Source organism: Crinia signifera, chromosome 9 (assembly GCF_055691185.1).
Source record: "Crinia signifera chromosome 9, ASM5569118v1, whole genome shotgun sequence".
Taxonomy (NCBI): Eukaryota; Metazoa; Chordata; class Amphibia; order Anura; family Myobatrachidae; genus Crinia; species Crinia signifera.
The window spans coordinates 125,035,501-125,054,578 of record NC_139225.1 but is presented as its reverse complement, the minus strand read 5'-3'; the positions used below and the strand labels follow the sequence as shown (position 1 = coordinate 125,054,578).

General features: G+C 46.9%; 1 protein-coding gene and 1 long non-coding RNA gene across 5 annotated transcripts in view; one reads left to right on the top strand and one right to left on the bottom strand.

Annotated features, from left to right (window-relative positions):
• Window positions 1-2,808: 2,808 nt before the first annotated feature.
• On the bottom strand, window positions 2,809-15,825 carry LOC146035937 (uncharacterized). Of its 4 annotated transcripts, none has more exons than XM_083159659.1 (3): window positions 15,699-15,825; window positions 5,878-7,595; window positions 2,809-4,431 (listed from the first exon to the last, which is right to left on the bottom strand). In XM_083159659.1, exons 2-3 carry the CDS (start codon window positions 7,581-7,583, stop codon window positions 4,275-4,277), a joined length of 1,863 nt encoding a protein of 620 aa, XP_083015785.1. In that variant the 5' UTR covers window positions 7,584-7,595; window positions 15,699-15,825; the 3' UTR covers window positions 2,809-4,274. The 4 variants fall into 4 exon arrangements, with proteins under 4 accessions (XP_083015785.1, XP_083015784.1, XP_083015786.1 ...); XM_083159658.1 differs by lacking the exon at window positions 15,699-15,825 and adding an exon at window positions 13,140-13,272; XM_083159660.1 differs by lacking the exon at window positions 15,699-15,825 and adding an exon at window positions 13,104-13,190.
• An 80-nt stretch (window positions 15,826-15,905) lies between these two features.
• Window positions 15,906-19,078, top strand: part of LOC146036704 (uncharacterized) — a 90,543-nt gene continuing 87,370 nt past the window's right edge. Inside the window, exons 1-3 of the long non-coding RNA XR_014460938.1 lie at window positions 15,906-16,050; window positions 17,796-17,866; window positions 17,978-18,058. This is a non-coding gene — a long non-coding RNA (uncharacterized LOC146036704). The remainder of the gene's footprint in view (window positions 16,051-17,795; window positions 17,867-17,977; window positions 18,059-19,078) is intronic.

The following is a 19,078-nucleotide window of genomic DNA, read 5'->3' as shown; positions in this document are numbered from 1 at the left end:
AACCGAGAACGGGGCGGGAGGCTCATGCCCACATGACCTAAACATCGGTCCCTTTGCGAATACAGCGGGGACTGAGCAAACTAGAATCAACCCCAGAGTTGGGATTATCTTGTTTATTCTCACACAACACACTGAATGCTGGCCACATTTCGCCTTTAAACCATGGAGGGATTCTTCCTTGTAGAAGTATATTAATTATTTAAGTTAGGGTGACCAATCCTGGGACATCTTTTCAATCTCAGGATTCTGCCTATGTGTGCAACAAAAGGAGTCCCAGGGGGGATACGGTCATATTGTCTACAGCATTTAGGTCTACAAGCATTAGGTCTACACCACTAGGTCGACCTGCATTTAGGTCGTCCTGCATTTTGGTCGACATGCATTTAGGTTGACATGACTGAAGGTTGACATGACTTGGGTCCACAGGGTCATTAGGTCGACAGGGTCATTAGGTCCACATGGGGAAGGTCGACAGGCAAAAGGTCGACATTGGGTCATTTGACTGTTTTATGAGTCGACATATGCCGACAGGCGGTATTTCATGCCCTACCATCCATAAGGGCGTGGTGGGAGAATAAAATAATGTGCCGAGCGTAGCGAGGCACCGTGCCCGAAGCATGGTGAGCGCAACTAGTTATGAGAGGGGACGCGGTGCTATGTTGACTCTGTTGACGCTTGAAAAAATGTAAAAAAAAATTGGGGGAAAAAACAAAACAAAAACATGTCGACTTTTTCACTGTCGACCTAATGACCCTGTCAACCTAACACCTGTCTACCTAACACATGTCGACATAATGACCCTGTCGACCTAACCCATGTCGACCTTCAGTCAGGTCGACCTAAATGCAAGTTGACCTAATGGTGTAGACCTAATGCTTGTAGACCTAAATGCAGTCTGACGAATGATCCCATTCCTCCCAGGGTGAGGGGGCCACTGAATCCAGTTCATGGAGCTGGTATTTATTCAACAGTAAGGACACGGACTAGTGGACAGTTTAGAAGGTGCCCCTATAAAACGAATTAAGAGTTAGAGCACTAGGCCCCAGGCTTAGTTTCTGGGTCAAACTTGTCTCTCTTCTCTCATTATAGGGCTGGTTTAGAAGGCTAGCATTCTATATGGCTTTACAGGCTGTTTAGAATTAGGGATGCCAATCCCGGGGCATTTTTTAAATCCCGGGAATCGTCTTTGAAAAGTGCTCAATCCAGGGATTCCCGGGATTGACATCTCTAAGCGGTACAGGCAGTGAGCAGGGGCAAAAAACAAGCCTGTCTCCGGCCACCCCGCACATTCATTTACTTACAGGGGCGGGCAGGAGCAGGGCAGACAGGAGCGGGCGGGTGGCATCAGTGGTGGCAGCAGCAGAACCGCCAGGAGGACAGGCAGCCGAAGCTGCAGAGAGTTCTTAGAGGTGAGGGGTCACTCTTGAGTGGATATGGGTGGTTCGGCCTGTGCAGCGTGATGGTCAGAGGTCATGCTGCGCAGGTCGCACTGCCCATACCCGCTCCAGACTCGCGCTCAGACACTGCCCGGGATTAGATATGCGCAGCTAATCCTGGAATCCCGGGATTGGAAGGTCCAATCCCGGGATTCAAATCCCGGCGATTTTTAGGCCAAATCCCAGGATCCCACCTATCCCGATATTGGCCACCCTAGTTTAGATATGTGAATTGGTGGTTTCTTGTAAGAACATGGTTCTTAAACCTGGGGGATTTATTTAGAATATTCAAGCTTTTTTTGGAAGCTGTAAGACATTACTGTTCCTGGCACATGTACACCAGGCACAGAGCGGAAGTGCCAAGTAAATGGACTGTGTTCCTGTTGAAAGGGTGGTATCTTTAGTCAGCCACCTTCTGTCTCTCCAGCCAACGGCAAGCAGCTGCCCAGACCCCAGACAAATCTGTAACAGATGTGTGTCCCTCTGCAGGGATCAGTAGGGTGCAGGCAGGGGTATAGAAGATGGCTTTATATGTGCCCCTTGTGCCAACCTGACAGCTGGCGTTTGGAGGCTAATTCTTCCATTGCCTCGGGTAGTTCCAACAGTGACAACTATAATCCATATTAGTTAAAAGCCAGTCAAAATGACAGCTTCTGCAATGTACTTTCACTTTGAGCTGTGACAGTTTTTAGCCCACAAACTCTCCACCCCACCCCCAGTCCCTGAGCGGAATTCTCTAAACGAATTATGCAGTAAAAATCCCATTATCAGAGTTTTTACCGCATTTTGATGTGGAGGAAAACTCGCACGGCGGGTTTTCGCTGCAGGGGATATCGCATAGAAGCCTATGAACTTCTTAACGCCACCCACGCAACCCTGCACGGACCCCCGCCGCCTCGCACCGACCCCCCCTCACCTGTGTCCAGACATCACAGCAATGTGCTACCCGGACCTGTGACATCCTCCTCCCTGCACTGTAAATCCTCTTGGTAAAGTAGGCAAGTCTATTGGAGCCATCTTACACCTGCCACCATCCCCAGCCGCCTTAACTGCCCCTCTTGGCTGCCCACTCACCCCTGCAGCCACCACATATGGAGGAAAAGTGGGCAAAGTGATGACGCAATTCGTGCTGTATGTGGCCATTGTATAGCAGATGGCGGGGCATAGCCATACCCCTGATCTGCCCCCTATGTCAGACAGAGGGGAGACATAAAGCCAACATGTATGTAGCTGGGTCTATCTGCTCATGTGTTTTGGATTCAGACAGTATGAGCCCTAGTGTGCATGTACGCCCATGTGGTAGGGAATGTAGAGTGCAAGCTCCACTTGGGAGTGACGTAAATGACTTATATAGTCTCTGTAAAGCATTGGGTAATATGTCTGCAAATAAACTTTTATTGGAGGATGTGATACATACACACCAATGATAGACAACAAGAGAACAATTCACTTATTCTAATAAAAGGAATACAAACTGTAGAATAAAACAAACGCAACCACAAAACGAATGTAGATATCTCTATAATCTGAGGCCCCTGGGTCATAAAGTAGTATCTAGTTGCAGTCGTGTATACTGTCAGTACTGACTAGGGTCCATGTATAGCGTGTATCCATGTATTTGTTCTTTATTACTGCCTTCTATGTGAGTACAGATATATTGGGCCAGATGTAATGGCGCCCAAGTTCAGCGGCTGTGTGGATTGTCATCTGAACTCGGCAAAAACTATGCCTTGTAAATGACTGGCCCTTTAAAAAAAATGCATGTGTTCGGCCAGCAACCCACGCGGCCGCTGACCTCAGACGCCACTGCATACGGCCCAATATGTTCTCAATCATAAATGATTATGTATAAATCCTGCATTCTGGTTGGTAATGCAGCTTCTGCCATACTTAACTACCCTACCGGAATGGCCGTGAGGGTCCCGAAAATTGGGTCCCCCTCCCGGCCCCCCCGGAAGGGTCGGTAAGGCACTTGCATTTAGCAGGGCCCCTGCATCAGCCCCCACACCCTCTGCCGGTCAAATACCGGCATTCATGGCTCTTTGGGTAGGGGGTGGGGCTAAAAAGGCGCAAATCACATCATTTAGTACCACCCCCTGTCCAAAGAGCTGCGAATCATGGCATTTACAGAAATGGGACGGGGCTTCTTCCAGAGAGTAGACTCTTAAGATAGGCAAGTATGGCTTCGGCAAAACTGGCCCATCAGGATTCTTCTATGGCAAGGGAGCTCTAGAACTCTATAGCAGGCATTCCCAACCTCAGTTCTCAAGGCACATTAAGGCTGGGTACACACTAGTAGATATATCTGATCAATATATCTGCCACTGTGCACTCATTATTACAATGCAATTTTATGCCTTTAGTGCGGCGCAAACAGTATCAGGCAGGCACTTAAGTTAGAGAATGTTGTATTGTAACTAGAGATGTGCAGGCTCTGATTTAATCTGATTTACTCTGATTTCAAAGCAGGATCTTATTGGCTATCAACTGTCAACAACTGTCATGTGATTTGGGATAGCCATAAGATCCTGCTTTGAAATCAGAGTAAATCAGAGCCTGCTCATCTCTAATTGTAACTAGACACCCGGTTCTAGGCGTGAGAGCTGCCATCTCCCGACTAGCGATGAGGACAGTTGAAAAGCTCCAGGATCTCCTTCCCAACACTATTAACACTGCGTGGAACATAATCATCCCCAAATATCCCAGGATGAGGTAAGATTTTCTTATTGAACTATTAAACAAATAAGAACTATAACAGGAACATTTGCAAAGTACAAACAATGTGACAAGCGGGAGGGGTGTTAGTGTTCAGACTTCAGGCAAGCACCATTGTTACTTTTACTTCAGCTGCTCCATCTGCTTGATGCTGCTGTCTTTAGGAACACTGGAAGCGGTGTGATCGAGCAGAAGTTTGGTTCCTACCACCAGGGAGGCCGCCAGTTTTAATGTGGTGAACCCTGCGGGTTCTGCCAGCTTGTTCTCTGACACTGACAACCTGTGGGTAAAGGCGGTAATGTGAGTGCCAATACTGCTGGTACTGCAACTATTTCTCCCCTGCTAATGACACATAAATGATCCTTTACACTTGTATGACTAATTCTATAGTACCTAATGCACATTGTATATAAAAGGCCTGATTCAGACCTGGTTCTAAGCAGCAGTCTTGCATTTCCTTGCAAGCTGGTAAATGCCAACTGCCGCCTTGCTGAATGTCCCTTCCCCCCCCCCTGTCAGCACTGCCCACTATAAGCTATCACACCAATATGCCAGACAACGTATGGACAGTCAGTGCTACTGACCATTCTGACACCTGCAGCTTTTGATTTTGAAAGCTGCAGGTGTTGTTGCCCATTTGCTGCTGCAGGGACAGCTCTGTCTCTGGCTGAGCGACTGCCAGGTCCCGGGCTGAATTGAGATCACTCACTGGTTGTGGTGGGAGAGACACAGTGCATCAACACTAGCTTTATGTGCTGAGCGCTCTAGCAGGAAGTGCTGGTAAGGGGAGTTTTCACTGTTTTCACTCCCCCCCACTCCAGCATTTGAGATGGTTATACATTTTGGTGTTATGGCTTCCTGCTTCACAACGGTAAAGAATTGAAGCAGGACGTGTTATACCTGCAAGTGAGGGTACATCTACTCCTCTCTCAGGAATGAATCTCAGCAGTGTATAGCTAGGGCCACACAAATGACCTGACCATTGTAGGATCCAAAAATGGAACAGTTTAGGCCCCCACCCATTACTGCGACTTTTACTCTGGAGAAGTTGCTGCCGATCCCCCTTGAGATGCCTGGGACGGAGTGGTCCTTTTACATGCAATATATCGCATGCAATCCAAGTCCCCATTCCCGGGAGGCTGCCCTGGTTGTTACATAGTAGGTAAGGCTGAAAAAAAGACTTGCGTCCATCTAGTTCAACCTAGGATGTTTATAAAATATTGACAGATTATATTACTCATATGTACCCATGGATGTTCTTAACCAACAAGTGTTTGTCCAACCTTATTTTGAACGTATTTAATGTGTCTGCCGACACCACCTCTCCAGGAAGAGAGTTCCAAAGCTTGACTGCTCTGATTGTAAAGAATTTTTTTTTTTTTTAAAGCAAGTCCGAAATCCAACTTGATGCGCATGGGACAGAACATCAGATTGGATGTCAAACACCTTTTCACCCTGCTTTCTTGGCCCAATATGTTTGAATCGGGTAAAAAGTAGCCAAATTGGACTGGTGGATGGGGGCCTTTAGCGGCAATAAAAATATAGCTGTCTTTGTCATTGCCCAATATGACTGCAGCCACCTCCCTGGGTGGAAATAGCCTAACCTGTTCTTACAATACACAACCAGAAAGAATGAAGGTGTTTTGCTATAGACTGCTTGTTAGAACGTTTTTTTCTGATATTAGGAAAATAAAACAATGACTTAATGATAATACAATATACTTACCACTTTGTTATATTTAGGGGTAGCTTTCCTGGACGATGTTTGCACCTACATTTCATAGTACAAATGCCGTCTATATAGAAATTTTCCCATGTTTTGGGAAGTGGATCTGCTGGAACCGGATCCAGAGTGTTCTCAGGAATAATGATGTTGTCAGCCTGCGTTTCTGTACACGTGGTGAGCTGACCAGTTGGTGCTTTCTCCACTACTGGGAGAGACTGAGTTGAGTGTTTAAAATGTGCGGAGTCCTCTGTTTGTATCTGCTGCATATGAGGATCCGGAGAGAATGGTTTGATCCAACCAGAGACACTAATCTGGTGCTTCATGGGAGTTTGGTGTTTTCTTCTAGTCAGGGAATTATTGACCTTAGGCTGCTTCCTTGGTGATTTTTGTTGGCCACGGGGCTGTTTCCTTAATTGTTTTTTTGAAGATGCAGATTTCAGATTTGATAGATCCCTGGCTTTTGGCAGAAAAGCTTCCACTTTATTCTTAGGTATCGCTCCAAGTTTACTTAAAGTAGCTGCACATTCATTGAATTCCTGTGTAGGCATGCATTGCTTTGGTACTGGGCAAATTTTCAATGACTCTTCTTGTTTGTCAGTTGCAGCAAAGGAGTCTGGTCTTAATTCTGGTGGGTTCGTAATAAAAAGATCATCCTCACTGCTGAATTGCACCCTATTTATGATCTTTGTGTTCTGAACGCCTTCTTGCCTCTTCACACTGGTTATTTTCTGACCTCTATTGCACGTTTGCTGCATTGACGACCTTTTTTCACCTTTAGCAAGAGTTGTAAGCCTGGTTGCGACCACTGAAGCATCCTTCTGTTGTGTGCCCACAGGACTAGCATCTAAAGGCTTATATGAATGTGTTATTGCCGGTAAGCTGGGCTTGGGGATATCTACACATGAGAAACCTACTGATGGTGTTATTTGCGTGGCCACCGGCAGTGTTGTTTTGAGCTGATGCTTCCTGAAAGGCTCATCTCCCCTAGGTGAGGCCTTCATAAGATCTGATGTCTCAGCTCTTTTAATGGTTTCAGTATCTACAACCAGAAATTCCCTAGAGGGTACAGTGCTGGGTTGAGATCTGGTAAATCCCACATTTAATGCAGGTGATGGCTTAATAACAAAAGTCTGAGCTTTATCCTTTTTGCTGGCTGTATGGCTACCATCTAAGAGAGTGGCTGACACATCTGACTTAGGAGGTGTTCCGATGGTGTACAGACGGCTGGTGTGTGATAGCAATACAGGGTGGAATGTAGGCTCCTGTGGCAGCTGGGCAGCAGTCTCCTTAAATGTCAGGTTACTGACACCCTTCTTTTTGCCCTCAATGTTACCTTCTTTTGTATCCATCGTTTCTACTAGTGGAATTTTAGGCCCTGTAAACATTTTTACTTCTTGCTTCTTTTCCAAAGTAAGTACATTTATAAACTGGCATTTGGAGTTACTGTCTGGACGTGTTACCGGCGGTGTTTTGGCTTCTGCCGATTCAGTGCTAGCCTCTTTCAGAGAAACATCTCTAATGCATTCATTCCCTAAGTCTGCTGCCATGGACCCCGCATGTTGCAGAAACAAACTTTTAGCCTTTTCATCAGGGTCTGGAACAGGCCATTCATTAGGTAATTTCTCATAGTGTCCTTTCACCAACTTTTGCTGTAAGATTTTCTTATCGCTTGGTGCTTGATCTGCACAAGATGGCTTATTACCCATTGTTACTGCTCACTATACACATGGGTAAGACAACAGAGAATAAAGTAGTCAGTATCTGATATCTGTAGTGCATATAAAGGAGATCAGTTATACATATGTGTCCACATACTCTATGACGTGTGTCCCATGGTATGTTCCCCTGACAATTATTTTATATCTGGAGGCTGAGGTGTAGAACCTTCTGTCCTACACCACACCACATGACAACATTCATATAAAATAGATTGATGAGGATTCTAGGTAATAATCAGACACAGAGGGGAATTAGTGGGAATAAATACAGATGGCCAGTGGTAGAAATACCGGTGATCAGGAGGAATCCTGACAGTTTACTTACCATTCCTCTGCCCCCCAACCTTCTTTCCCCACATCCTAACCCTAAACCTCCATGCTAGGGCCTAACCGTAACTCTTGTACCTGCCACCTAAACCTAACCCCTCCCAGCTTGCAGCCAACCCTAACCCCCCCTTCTTTGTGCCTACATCTAACCCTCTGTTCTCGCAGCTAAACCCCTCTTACAGCCTAACCCTAAAGCTGGCTATACATTACTGCAATTTCTCCAAAGAACAGAAGTCGTAGCTTCCCGAGTAGAAGGATCGCATAAAATATAGATGCTTATGGGACCTTAACAGGTAGTAAGAGTGGGGGTGTGGATGTGCAAGAGGTAGAGGCACTAAGATAATTCACAAAAAAATATCTCAATAAATATGACAATGGCGTCTAAGTAAAATAGAAAATAGTACTCCCTTATAAATGTCTTCGGGGTTTCCTCTCCACTCTTATGATTAAGGAATCAATGTAAAATCAGCATATCTGGGGGGTCTTTCTCCACTCCAATAGTGATTAACTGCAAAGGATAGTAACCCACAAGAAGCAGATGCTGTAGTAGGTTTCAAATAGTTCCTTTAATCACAACAACCATGGTACACATAAATAAAAGATGATGGGTGTACTTAGTTCCAAAATGGGGTCAGATATTTCCCAAGATGTCTGATAGGGATATATCGGGGCCCCAATATCCTTTCCGTCTAAATTGGAGCCAGTTCCCACCACTGCAGAACACAGAAGAGTCCCCACCAACGCGTTTCGATCTGTTTATAGATCTTTTTCAAGGTTTTATTTATGTGTACCATGGTTGTTGTGATTAAAGGAACTATTTGAAACCTACTACAGCATCTGCTTCTTGTGGGTTACTATCCTTTTGCAGTTAATCACTATTGGAGGATTGGAGTGGAGAAAGACCCCCCAGATACTGTATGCTGATTTTACATTAATTCCTTAATCATAAGAGTGGAGAGGAAACCCCAAAGACATTTATAAGGGAGTACTATTTTCTATTTTACTCAGGCGCCATTGTCATATTAATTGAGATTTTTTGTGTGAATTGTATATATCTTTGGGAAAGTGGTGGTACCCCTTAATCTCGTTAAGACATAGGCTGCCTAATATAGCGCAGACCGATATATATCCTATACTTCCAGTTTTCAAGAGGCAATAAGAGGTCTACAGATGGCGCTGCCATTGTTCATTCCACGGGCAAGACAGAGTGTTCCATCTTGGCGCACTGTTCGTCGAGATGGGGATGTCTCCATCCATCCCTATATGAGGACAGAATGTGGTAGGATGTGAGAGATATGTATGACAATGGTATCCCATTTTCATGGGTATGTAGAAGATGGAGGAACTATTAGACCAACCTGTGCAGGACACTGAAAAAAGTGAGTCTGTATCGCCCTCTGGCTGAAGTTAGTGGCAGTCCAGGATGCTCTGTGGTTCAAACTGAGATAGCCGCAGCAGCAATGACTGCTGAGCTCATTAAGCAGCTGCCGAGACACTGGAGGCAGATGTATTAAGCCTGGTGAAGTGATAAGCTGTGCCTCAGCGCTACTGTGTCAGCTCCAACAGTAGCAACTACTTTAATATCCAGTGATTTAAATTTGTGAGCATAAGAAAAAATGGGAGGACAGGCACTGAGCAGAACTAATGTGTGAAGTATGTGTGCTGTGTGTGTATAATGTCTTTCTCCTCATTGTTTGTGTTGGTATAGAACTGTGCCTCAGTGCATACTCCAAGATTGTTCCTATAGGGAAGCTTCATTCCCTAACCAAGATGGCTGCTGTAGACAGTACTGCACTTTAACCTCTCAGGGGTAGATTTATTAAGCTCGGTGAAGTGATAAAGGGGGAAATTTACTAAGAATACGAATGCAAAAAGTTGTATACGTATTCTTAATACGAATTAATACGACTGCATACCTCGTATGCAAAGTCGTGTTCCGGAGGGGGATTTACAAAGCAGTCATATACGACTGCTTTGTAACCCTCCGAGTCAGATCCGTGCAGGCTGCAGTGTGTAAAACAAAATGGTAAAATAAATAAATAAATAAATAAATAAAAAAACAGCGTGCCCCCCCCCCCCCTCCTTTCCCACAGCTGTAACCAGCACCAGGCTGAAAGAGCCGGGGCCGGTAATTAAAAATCAGGAAACCCGACAAATAGGGGTTCCCCGATTTAACAACCAGCCCCAGGCTCCAGGTCCGGGGCTCGTTCCCAAAATACGGGGGACAAAATGAATAGGGCTCCCCCATATTTTAAGAACCAGCCACAGGCCAAACCAGCCAGCAGGGTAATGCCACAGCCGGGGGGAGACTTTTTATACAAGTCCCCCCGGCCAAAGCATTAACCCCCTGACCGGACAGCCTGGCCAGAGGCCCTGGGGGAGTGGGGACCCCCCCAATAAAGGGGTCCCCCCCTCTAGGACTTACCTGACCAGGCTGAAGCCTGGTGCTGTCCTCGATGCCCCTGGGCGGTGGGCATCGAGCTGATTTGAGTGTAAAAAATAGAATTCAAAACTATTGTTTTTTACTGTGGAACTATGAATCCCAGCAAGCCTCCCCGCAAGCTGGGACTTGGAGAACCACAAGTCCCAGCCTGCGGGGCATTAAAGGGCCCGCTGGCACTTGTAGTTCCACAGTCAAAAAAATAGTGAAATAAATACACACTGACACACAATAAAACTTTAATACATTCCAAGCCCATACATACTGATACTTACCTATCTTGAGCCCGTAGGTAGGTCCCTGGGTCTTGGTCCGGTGCCTTGTCCTGCTCCGTTTCGGCGGTCTTCTCCATGTCAGCGGCGTCTGGCGGCGTCCATCCGGTCCGAAGAAATCCATGGGGGACCTGTGGAAGGAAATCCTACTCACCCAGGTCCTCCATGGAAGCTCTGAAGTCTTGATCCGACGTAGTCCTGGTCTTCTGTCACCTTCTGTGACACGCCGGCGACTCCATAAGCTCCCCGCATCGGACTGTCAGAGAGGCGCAGAGATGTTTCATCTTCTGCGCCTCTCTATAGAATGATTCTATTGGCCGCTAGGCGGCCAATCAGGAGCTGAGAAAGTCGGCTCCTGATTGGCCGCCTAGCCTGATTTGCCGCCATGCCCCGCAGGCTGGGACTTGTGGTTCTCCAAGTCCCAGCTTGCGGGGGAGGATTGCTGGTACTCATAGTTCCACAGTAAAAACAATAGTTTTTAATTCTATTTTTTACACTCAAATCAGTTCGATGCCCACCGCCCAGGGGCATCGAGGACAGCATCAGGCTTCAGCCTGGTCAGGTAAGTCCTGGAGGGGGGGGTCCCCTTTATTGGGGGGGTCCCCACTCCCCCAGGGGCCCTGGCCAGGCTGACCGGTCAGGGGGTTAATGCTTTGGCCGGGGGGACTTGTATAAAAAGTCTCACCCCGGCTGTGGCATTACCCTGCTGGCTGGTTGAGCCTGGGGCTGGGTCTTAAAATACGGGGGACCCCTACTCATTTTGTCCCCCGTATTTTGGGAACCAGCCCCGGACCTGGAGCCTGGGGCTGGTTGTTAAATCGGGGAACCCCTATTTGTCGGGTTTCCTGATTTTTAATTACCAGCCCCGGCTGTAACCAGCCTGGTGCAGGTTACAGCTGTGGGGGGGACCCCACGCTGTTTTTTTAATTTATTTATTTTACCATTTTTTTTACACTGCAGCCTGCACGGATCTGACTGATCCGTGCAGGCATAAAGCAAATACGACAGGAAAATAAGGTGTATTTTCCTGCCGTATTTTCGTGGCTGTTTCACGCCAATTAGCAGCCGTATTTTCAATACGGCTGCTTAGTAAATCAGGAACCACCATTCTTTTGAATGGTGATTCCTGTTGTATTCTATCGATGGTGTGTAGACATTCGTATTTGTAAATACAAATATGAATGTCCCATCATTAAGAATAGGAAAATACGTTTTTTTGGCATAGTAAATGCCCAAAAATACGTTTACACCAAAAAAAATTGTATTTTCGTATGAAAATACGATTTTTTTTCCACTATTTTTTTTTAGTAAATTTCCCCCCAATTTTTTTTTATCACCGGCCAATCAGCTCCTACCTGGCTTTTATTAAACCAAGCCTGTAACTTCACAGTTAGGAGCTGATTGGCCGGTGATAAAAACCAGACACTATCACTTCACTGAGCTTAATAAATCTGCCCCATTACCTGTTCACAGGGTCATTAATGAGTGAAGGAGGCTGCACATGGCACCCTCCTCTGACTGGACCCTACTCTCTGCTGGGAATTAGCGCTACGCAGTAGGGTCTGAACACTAGAGCGTTCAGACCCTACTGCCCATGCTCAGGGAAACAGCACGGTGGCCAAATTACCGACAGTTTCTGTAGTGCTGCTGCCGCAGCATTGTGTGGTCTGAGCATTAGGGTACTCATACTCCATTGCACATGCATAGATCTCTGGAAAATTGGTGCTGTGGCCATTTTTCCAGCGATTTCCACAGCGCTGCCTCCGCCATTGCTGGACTTCGGAAATAAGTGTTCAAAAAATGGGCGCAGTGTGTGCATCTGGCTGTTTACTGCAAACAATATGGAAAATTATTCTGTCATTAGAATCCGCTTAAGGAACACTGGGTTGACCAGGGGGTCCATGTGCCCTACCTATTGCCTAACTACTTGTATAGTAATAAAATACGTTACTGAACTACATGGCATACAAATTACTTTTAATTTTATTTCACATGTATCTTTATCCATAACTAACTCATACATGTAAAATTAGACCCTCTGGGATTACTTATCCCCATATATAAAACAATATTAACATTTCCAACCTCCCTTTCATTCTGCCTCCATTTTGCATACCAAGAGTACAGTAGATGTTAGCTATAGCGCTCAATTCAATCAGATGCGATGCTCTTCGCCTGCCTGAGCTTGCACAATACTGTCCCATAAGAATGAACCTTCCACCCCCTCAACAGACCCCACCCCTTAGGGCTGTTTCCATACATTTCCCAGGCAGCTTTCCATCCTAATCCACCCCTGGTATTTCCCCTCCAGGCTGTGGCAGCAGTTTTCCAACCCATCTTTCCCTCAGGTGGCATGGCTGCAGTGAGTATTGCAGTACTGTGGGATAGCTGCTGTGGGGGGTGACTGTATTACAACAGCGCCATCTCCTGTCACTGCCCTGGCTGGGTCATCCTCCTCTATAATACTACCTGGGTATAGATACTGGCACAGATTTCGGCACATACCGTCCCTTGGTGGCGTGGCACAGCTGCAGCACCTCCTAACTGCAAGGAATCATCACTGCTCTGTTCCTGTATCTCTCTTTGCCCCTCTCTGACAGGGCAAATTACACAGAGCTGTATCACTCCGCCCTTTTTTCTGACAGGGTGAAACACAGCAGTCACTATAGTTCCCATAGCTGTTATACAGAGGCATGTGCCCCTCTATAGCCCCAGCTCTCTCCTTATGCCGACTTCTTTAAGTGATGGCCCGTTTTGGTGGTGTCCAGAGTGGTGGCATTCCCGGACTATACAATGTCTGGGATTTTGCAGCTACAGTACTTGTGTAAGATATATTTTTACAGTTCAGTGCTACCATTTTTGCATCACAAATGTCCTAAAGCAGTAACAATGATAAAAGAACCAACCATTACACTTGCAAGCTTACTTGCCTACTTTTGAAAACTATTTTCAGGGAGATTATAGTTGGTAGCAGAGTTTTGCACAGTGCCCCATTGAGGGGGTGTGTCTTGCTCCACCCAAAGGGCGTGTCTAGTTCCATATACTGTATGGAAAGATTGTGAAAAGAGCCTAGAAGCGTGGGCATGTACTGCTACATCTGAGAGGATTCTTTTTAAATGACTTATATCCAAATATAGATGAGCCCCAAAGCAGTTAGTAAGATCTATTATACTTGGTAAGTGCTGGGAAATGGCGCTGATTTAATGTAAATGTATCTATCTCTCATTCCTTTTTTCCCTTAAAAATGTAACCGTGTAATGTGGGCAAGGTGATATGAGGGAGATTGCTAGACTAATGAGGGAGAGAGGGAGATTACTGTTATTTCAGTGAGTCTCCTGCAGAATGCAGGAGGGGAGGAAACTATGCTTGCAAGTGGGCACTGGGCAGATAGTGAAGCAGGCAGGAACCCCTGTAGAGGGGATGAGGCCTAATGACACAATGTTATGCTAATTGCCTCTTTTTAGCCCCATCTCTATGTCAATATTGTCCAATATTGGCAGCTTTCCAGTAAGTGAACAGGACCTAAGTATACAATTAGCCCAGCCACTCCCCCATCGCTGCGCTCCTGCTTATCCTCGCTGGGCATTACCGAAATTCGGTAAGTATGCTCTAAGCCTGATTGGGGGACGGTGAGCAGACAGCAACACTGCTGTATAAGGTCGTTCTTTCACAACACCTATATTCCGTACTTCTTCCTCACATCTTATTATTAGATAAAGCTGACCCTTTCCCATGCCAATAGGTCTCTGTGTATTTACAGTATATACAGTATGTAGTATAAGTAATGGTTTATTATTATTGCTTATGGGTTCGCAATCTGAGGTTTGGTCAATCCGTAAATCCAGCTGCATGGCAGCCCTCCATAGGAACCTATTGGGCCTGATCTTGCATTTGGAAATGAAGGCATGGTCAAACACAGGCTCTCTTGAGTGGGATTTCCAAAAGTTTGACTTCAGAGCGTTTGTAACCAGCCCATAAATTATGCATAATTAGCATGTAACAAGCTATTGGGGGTTATTCAGACCTGATAGCTGCGCTGCTAAATTGCATAGTGAAATCCCTCCCCATGGTTAGCTGTATCGGCGAATAGCTGCAAATTCATTCGCAAGTTGCTCACCATTGAATGAAACAGGCTGATTGGGGCCAGAGCTGACATCACACACCTTCTCTGACACTCCCAGAAAACACCCGGTTACAACCCCCAAATGCTGGCTTCATGTCAATCAACTTGTGTTGGATTTTATTGCAGGATCGCCTAATGCATGTGTGCTACGACGAGCAGTCTATCGATAATCGTCCGGTCTCAATAACCCCCATAATCTGTACCCAACAAACATACAGTACTTCAGAAATATACAGGCCTGATGATCACATGCCAAATACCAGATTCTCTCTGGTGCAATGATTGATTCAGAACCGCAGTCACACACACACAGCAAACGTGGTAGGAAAATCTGCAGCCACTGAGCATGTGCATCAGCTCCATTCCACGGGTGTGGTATAGCTCACAGACAATGGCCCTTATTCAGATCTGATCGCTGTACAAATTTGTTCTCAAAATGGGCAAAACCATGTGCACTGCAGGTGGGGCAGATGTAACATGTGCAGAGAGGGTTAGATTTGGGGGAGTTATTTTGTTTCCGTGCAGGGTAAATACTGGCTGCATTATTTTTACACTGCAATTTAGATTTCAGTTTCAACACACCCCACCCAAATGTAACTCTCTCTGCACATGTTAGATCTGCCCCACCTGCAGTGCACATGGTTTTGCCCATTTTGAGATCAAACTTGTACTGCGATCAGATCTGAATAAGGGCCATTAATAAATATAAAAAATAGACACGCATTAGTTAGACATTAACAAAACTAACAACACAAGTAGAATGTTGCTGCTGCTTGGAGGAGCGCCAGCACATTGAGTGAGTGTGACAGACAATCATCAGTGAGTCTGGCACACTACACTACATAAAGATGCGGAGCGGCTTACTGCAGCCTGCCGCTGCCCTTGCACTCGCAGTGTGTGTATGTCAGTCAAAAAGAAAACATTCTCCACACCCCACTCACGATCGTGGCTGCTGCCTGTACTTAGGCAGAGGCTGGTACTGCTTCTCCTGTAGCTGCTGTAGCCGGAGCTAACAAAATGGCTGCCCCCATAGGACTACAAAAAGATGGCCGCCGTCCTCCAATCAGCAGGCAAAGTTTCCTTTCAAAGAAACACTAGAGCCGGGTACAGAGAGGAAAAGGGGGTGGGGCCTAACGGAGGAGTGCTCTGTGCTGGCCAGAGGAGCTGAAGGATGAAGTTTTGATGAACCCCAGGAGCCTGAGGCTGGGATGAGAGACACAGAGGTCAGGGGTGAAGATACTCCAGAGAGCAGAAGACCCTGCTGCATGCCTACTCCACCTTGTCATTAATCAGGTAAGTGCCTTGGGGGAGGGGAGAGCTTATCTATCTATCTCATATCTATCTATCTATCTATCTATCTATCTATCTATCTATCTATCTATCTATCTTATATCTATCTATCTCCTATCTATCTATCTATCTATCTATCTATCTATCTATCTATCTATCTATGTATCAAAGTATCTATCTATCTATCACACAATATTTGTGTCAGTGTGACATATAAAAACTTTGCGGGTGTGAGGTGTCATTTTGCTTAGAATATGTGTAGACTATGGGCGGAATTCAGGATACATACATACAGATGGCCGGCAGTTGGGATGCCGGCGGTCAGAATACCGACACCAGCATCCAAAAGGAGGGATTTCCTGTCCCCACAGCCTAACCCTTCCCCTAACCCCTGTACCTGCCGCCTAAACCTAACCCCCCACCCACGCCTGGGCATCCTAAACCTAAGTGCTCCCTTCTATGTGTCTAGTCCTAACCCTCCCATATTATCCCATGTCCCATGTTACATATCTTATATAAGCAAAGAGGGAGAGAAAGTTCTGTCATATGTTGCGGTAGCTATGCCCCCCATGGTGCTAACCACCTATCACGGCACAGACCAAATCCCCAAAATTGTAGCTATGCCCCATAATGCTGGCCACACCCCCTGCGGCAGCACATAATAGGCCCTTCATACATTTTAGCTCCAGGCCCATATGGGCCTTAATCTGGCACCACCTGCATTGAGGGAGCAGCAGAGAGAAAGTGTCCCAGTGTACACGTGTTAGGTGCCCAGCATCTGTCACCCTTTCTCTGCCCATCATCTCTCCCCCTTTCTCTGCCCATCATCTTCCCCCCTTTCTTTGCCATTCATCTGCCCAGCATATCTCCTCCTCTCCCTGCCCAGCATCTGTCCCCCTCTCACTGCCCATTATCTGTCCCCCATCCCTCTCTGCCCAGGATCTGTCCCCCTCTTCCTGCCCATTATCTGTCCCCCAATCCCTCTCTGTCCATCACCTGTCCCCACCTTCCCAGCATCTGTCTCCTCCCCACCCTCTGCCTCCTTTCCCCACATCTGCACCACTCTCTCTCCACACATATGTACCACCCTCTCCCTGCCCAGCATCTATCACCCTCTCCCTGCCCAGCATCTATCCCCCCTCCCTGCCCAGTAGGGTGGCCAATCTTGAGATCGGGATCGGTGAGATCCCGGGATTTGGCCCCTAAATGTCCGGGATTTAAATCCCGGGATTGGAGTATCCAAAATGTCCGGGATTTCTGGATTAGACTGCCCATGTGCAGATCGTCTGTCCCCGATCTGGCGTGCGGCCTGCGCACCGTGATTAGGTCACAGGTCACGCTGCGCAGGCCATAGCATTACACCCCCAACATCGGAACCCGCTCGCCGCCGGACCTCCCCTAGTCGCCTGCCTCCTCACTGAAGCCGCCTGCTTCCCAAACGTAAGTGTGTGGCCCTGGCACCTGCTTGCCGCCAGGCCACCCACGTAATACCCGACGCCTGTCTCCGCATCGCTGCCACCTGCCCCCCTCCCCAAAAGTCAGTTAGTGTGGGGGGTACAGGGGCAGTTTTCTTTTAGGCATGCCAATCCCGGGAATCCCGGGATTGAGCATTTTTCAATCCCGATTCCCGGGATTGAAAAAATGCCCCGGGATTGGCATCCTTACTGCCCAGCATCTGTTCCCCTCTCCTTGCCCTTCATCTCTCCCCCCTCTCTGACCATATTTCCCCGTCTCTCTCTCTCTGTCAGGGGAGCTCAGTGCGTACAGTGCCTGCAACCCATGGCAATGAGCATGGAAACCCCCGGCTACAAGCATATAGGTAAAAAAAAAATATTAATATATGGGGGGGGGGTTTGGGTTATTTTAATGTGGAATCAATTAATCTGGAGTGCAGTATAATGTTACATAATTATTATTTATTTATTAACAGTTTCTGATATAGCGGAGTAGATTGCGCTTTGCAATTGTAAACAAAGATAAACAAACTGGGTAACAACAGACAGACTTGGAGGTAAGAGGGCCCTGCTGCAAGCTTACAATGAATGGGGGCACTGTAATGTGGCATAATATAAAGTCAAGGCACTGTAGTGTTGCATAATATGAACTGGGGGCACTGTAAGTCATAATGTAAATAGGGGTACTGTGTCGAATAATGTGTACTTTCAGCCATACAATAAGACATAATGTGATCTAGGGCAGTGGTTCTCAACCTCGGTCCTCAAGTACCCCCAATAGTTCATGTTTTTTCAGGTCTCCTCACAGTGGGCCTTATTTTGGTTCATTCTTTCTGACAAAATCCTTCTTAGATGGGCAAAACCATGTGCACTGCAGGTGGGGCAGATGTAACATGTGCAGAGAGAATTAGATTTGGGTGGGGTTTTACTTCAAAGTGAGATCTATATTGCAGTGTAAAAATAAAGCAGTCAGTATTTTCCCTGCACAGAAACAAAATTACTCACCCAAATTAATTCTCTCTGCCAGGGCCGGCACCACCACTAGGCAAATCTAGGCATTTGCCTAGGGCGCCACCCACTGGAGGGCGGCACTTCGCCCCTCGCCTCTCGCATGGAGGCTGCAGGGGTGTCCGTGCCGGGTACCTGCGGCGCTGTGTGATATGGCGGCGGGGACCCTGCAGTGATGTGCGCTATCCGGCAGCCTGGCAGCGGTGCGGGAAGCGCTGCTGGGTTTGAAAACATTCCGCATGCTGATTGGCTGAGATTCAGCCAATCAGCGTGCGGCGAGTTTTCAAACCCATCAGCGCTTCCCGCGCCGCCGCCTGGCTGCCGGATAGCGAGCATCACTGCAGGGACCCTGCCGCCAGATCACACAGCGCCGCAGGTACCACTATTTCCCCCCCCCGTAGGCACCGGGGCGCCCCACCCCCCCCCTCGCCTGGGGCAGGCCGGTGCCTTGCTCTCTGCACATGTTACATCTAAGTGCACATGGTTTTGTCCATCTAAGAAGGATTTTGTCAGAAAGAATGAACCAAAATAAGGCCCAGAATCACAGGTGAAATAATTAGCTCTTTCTT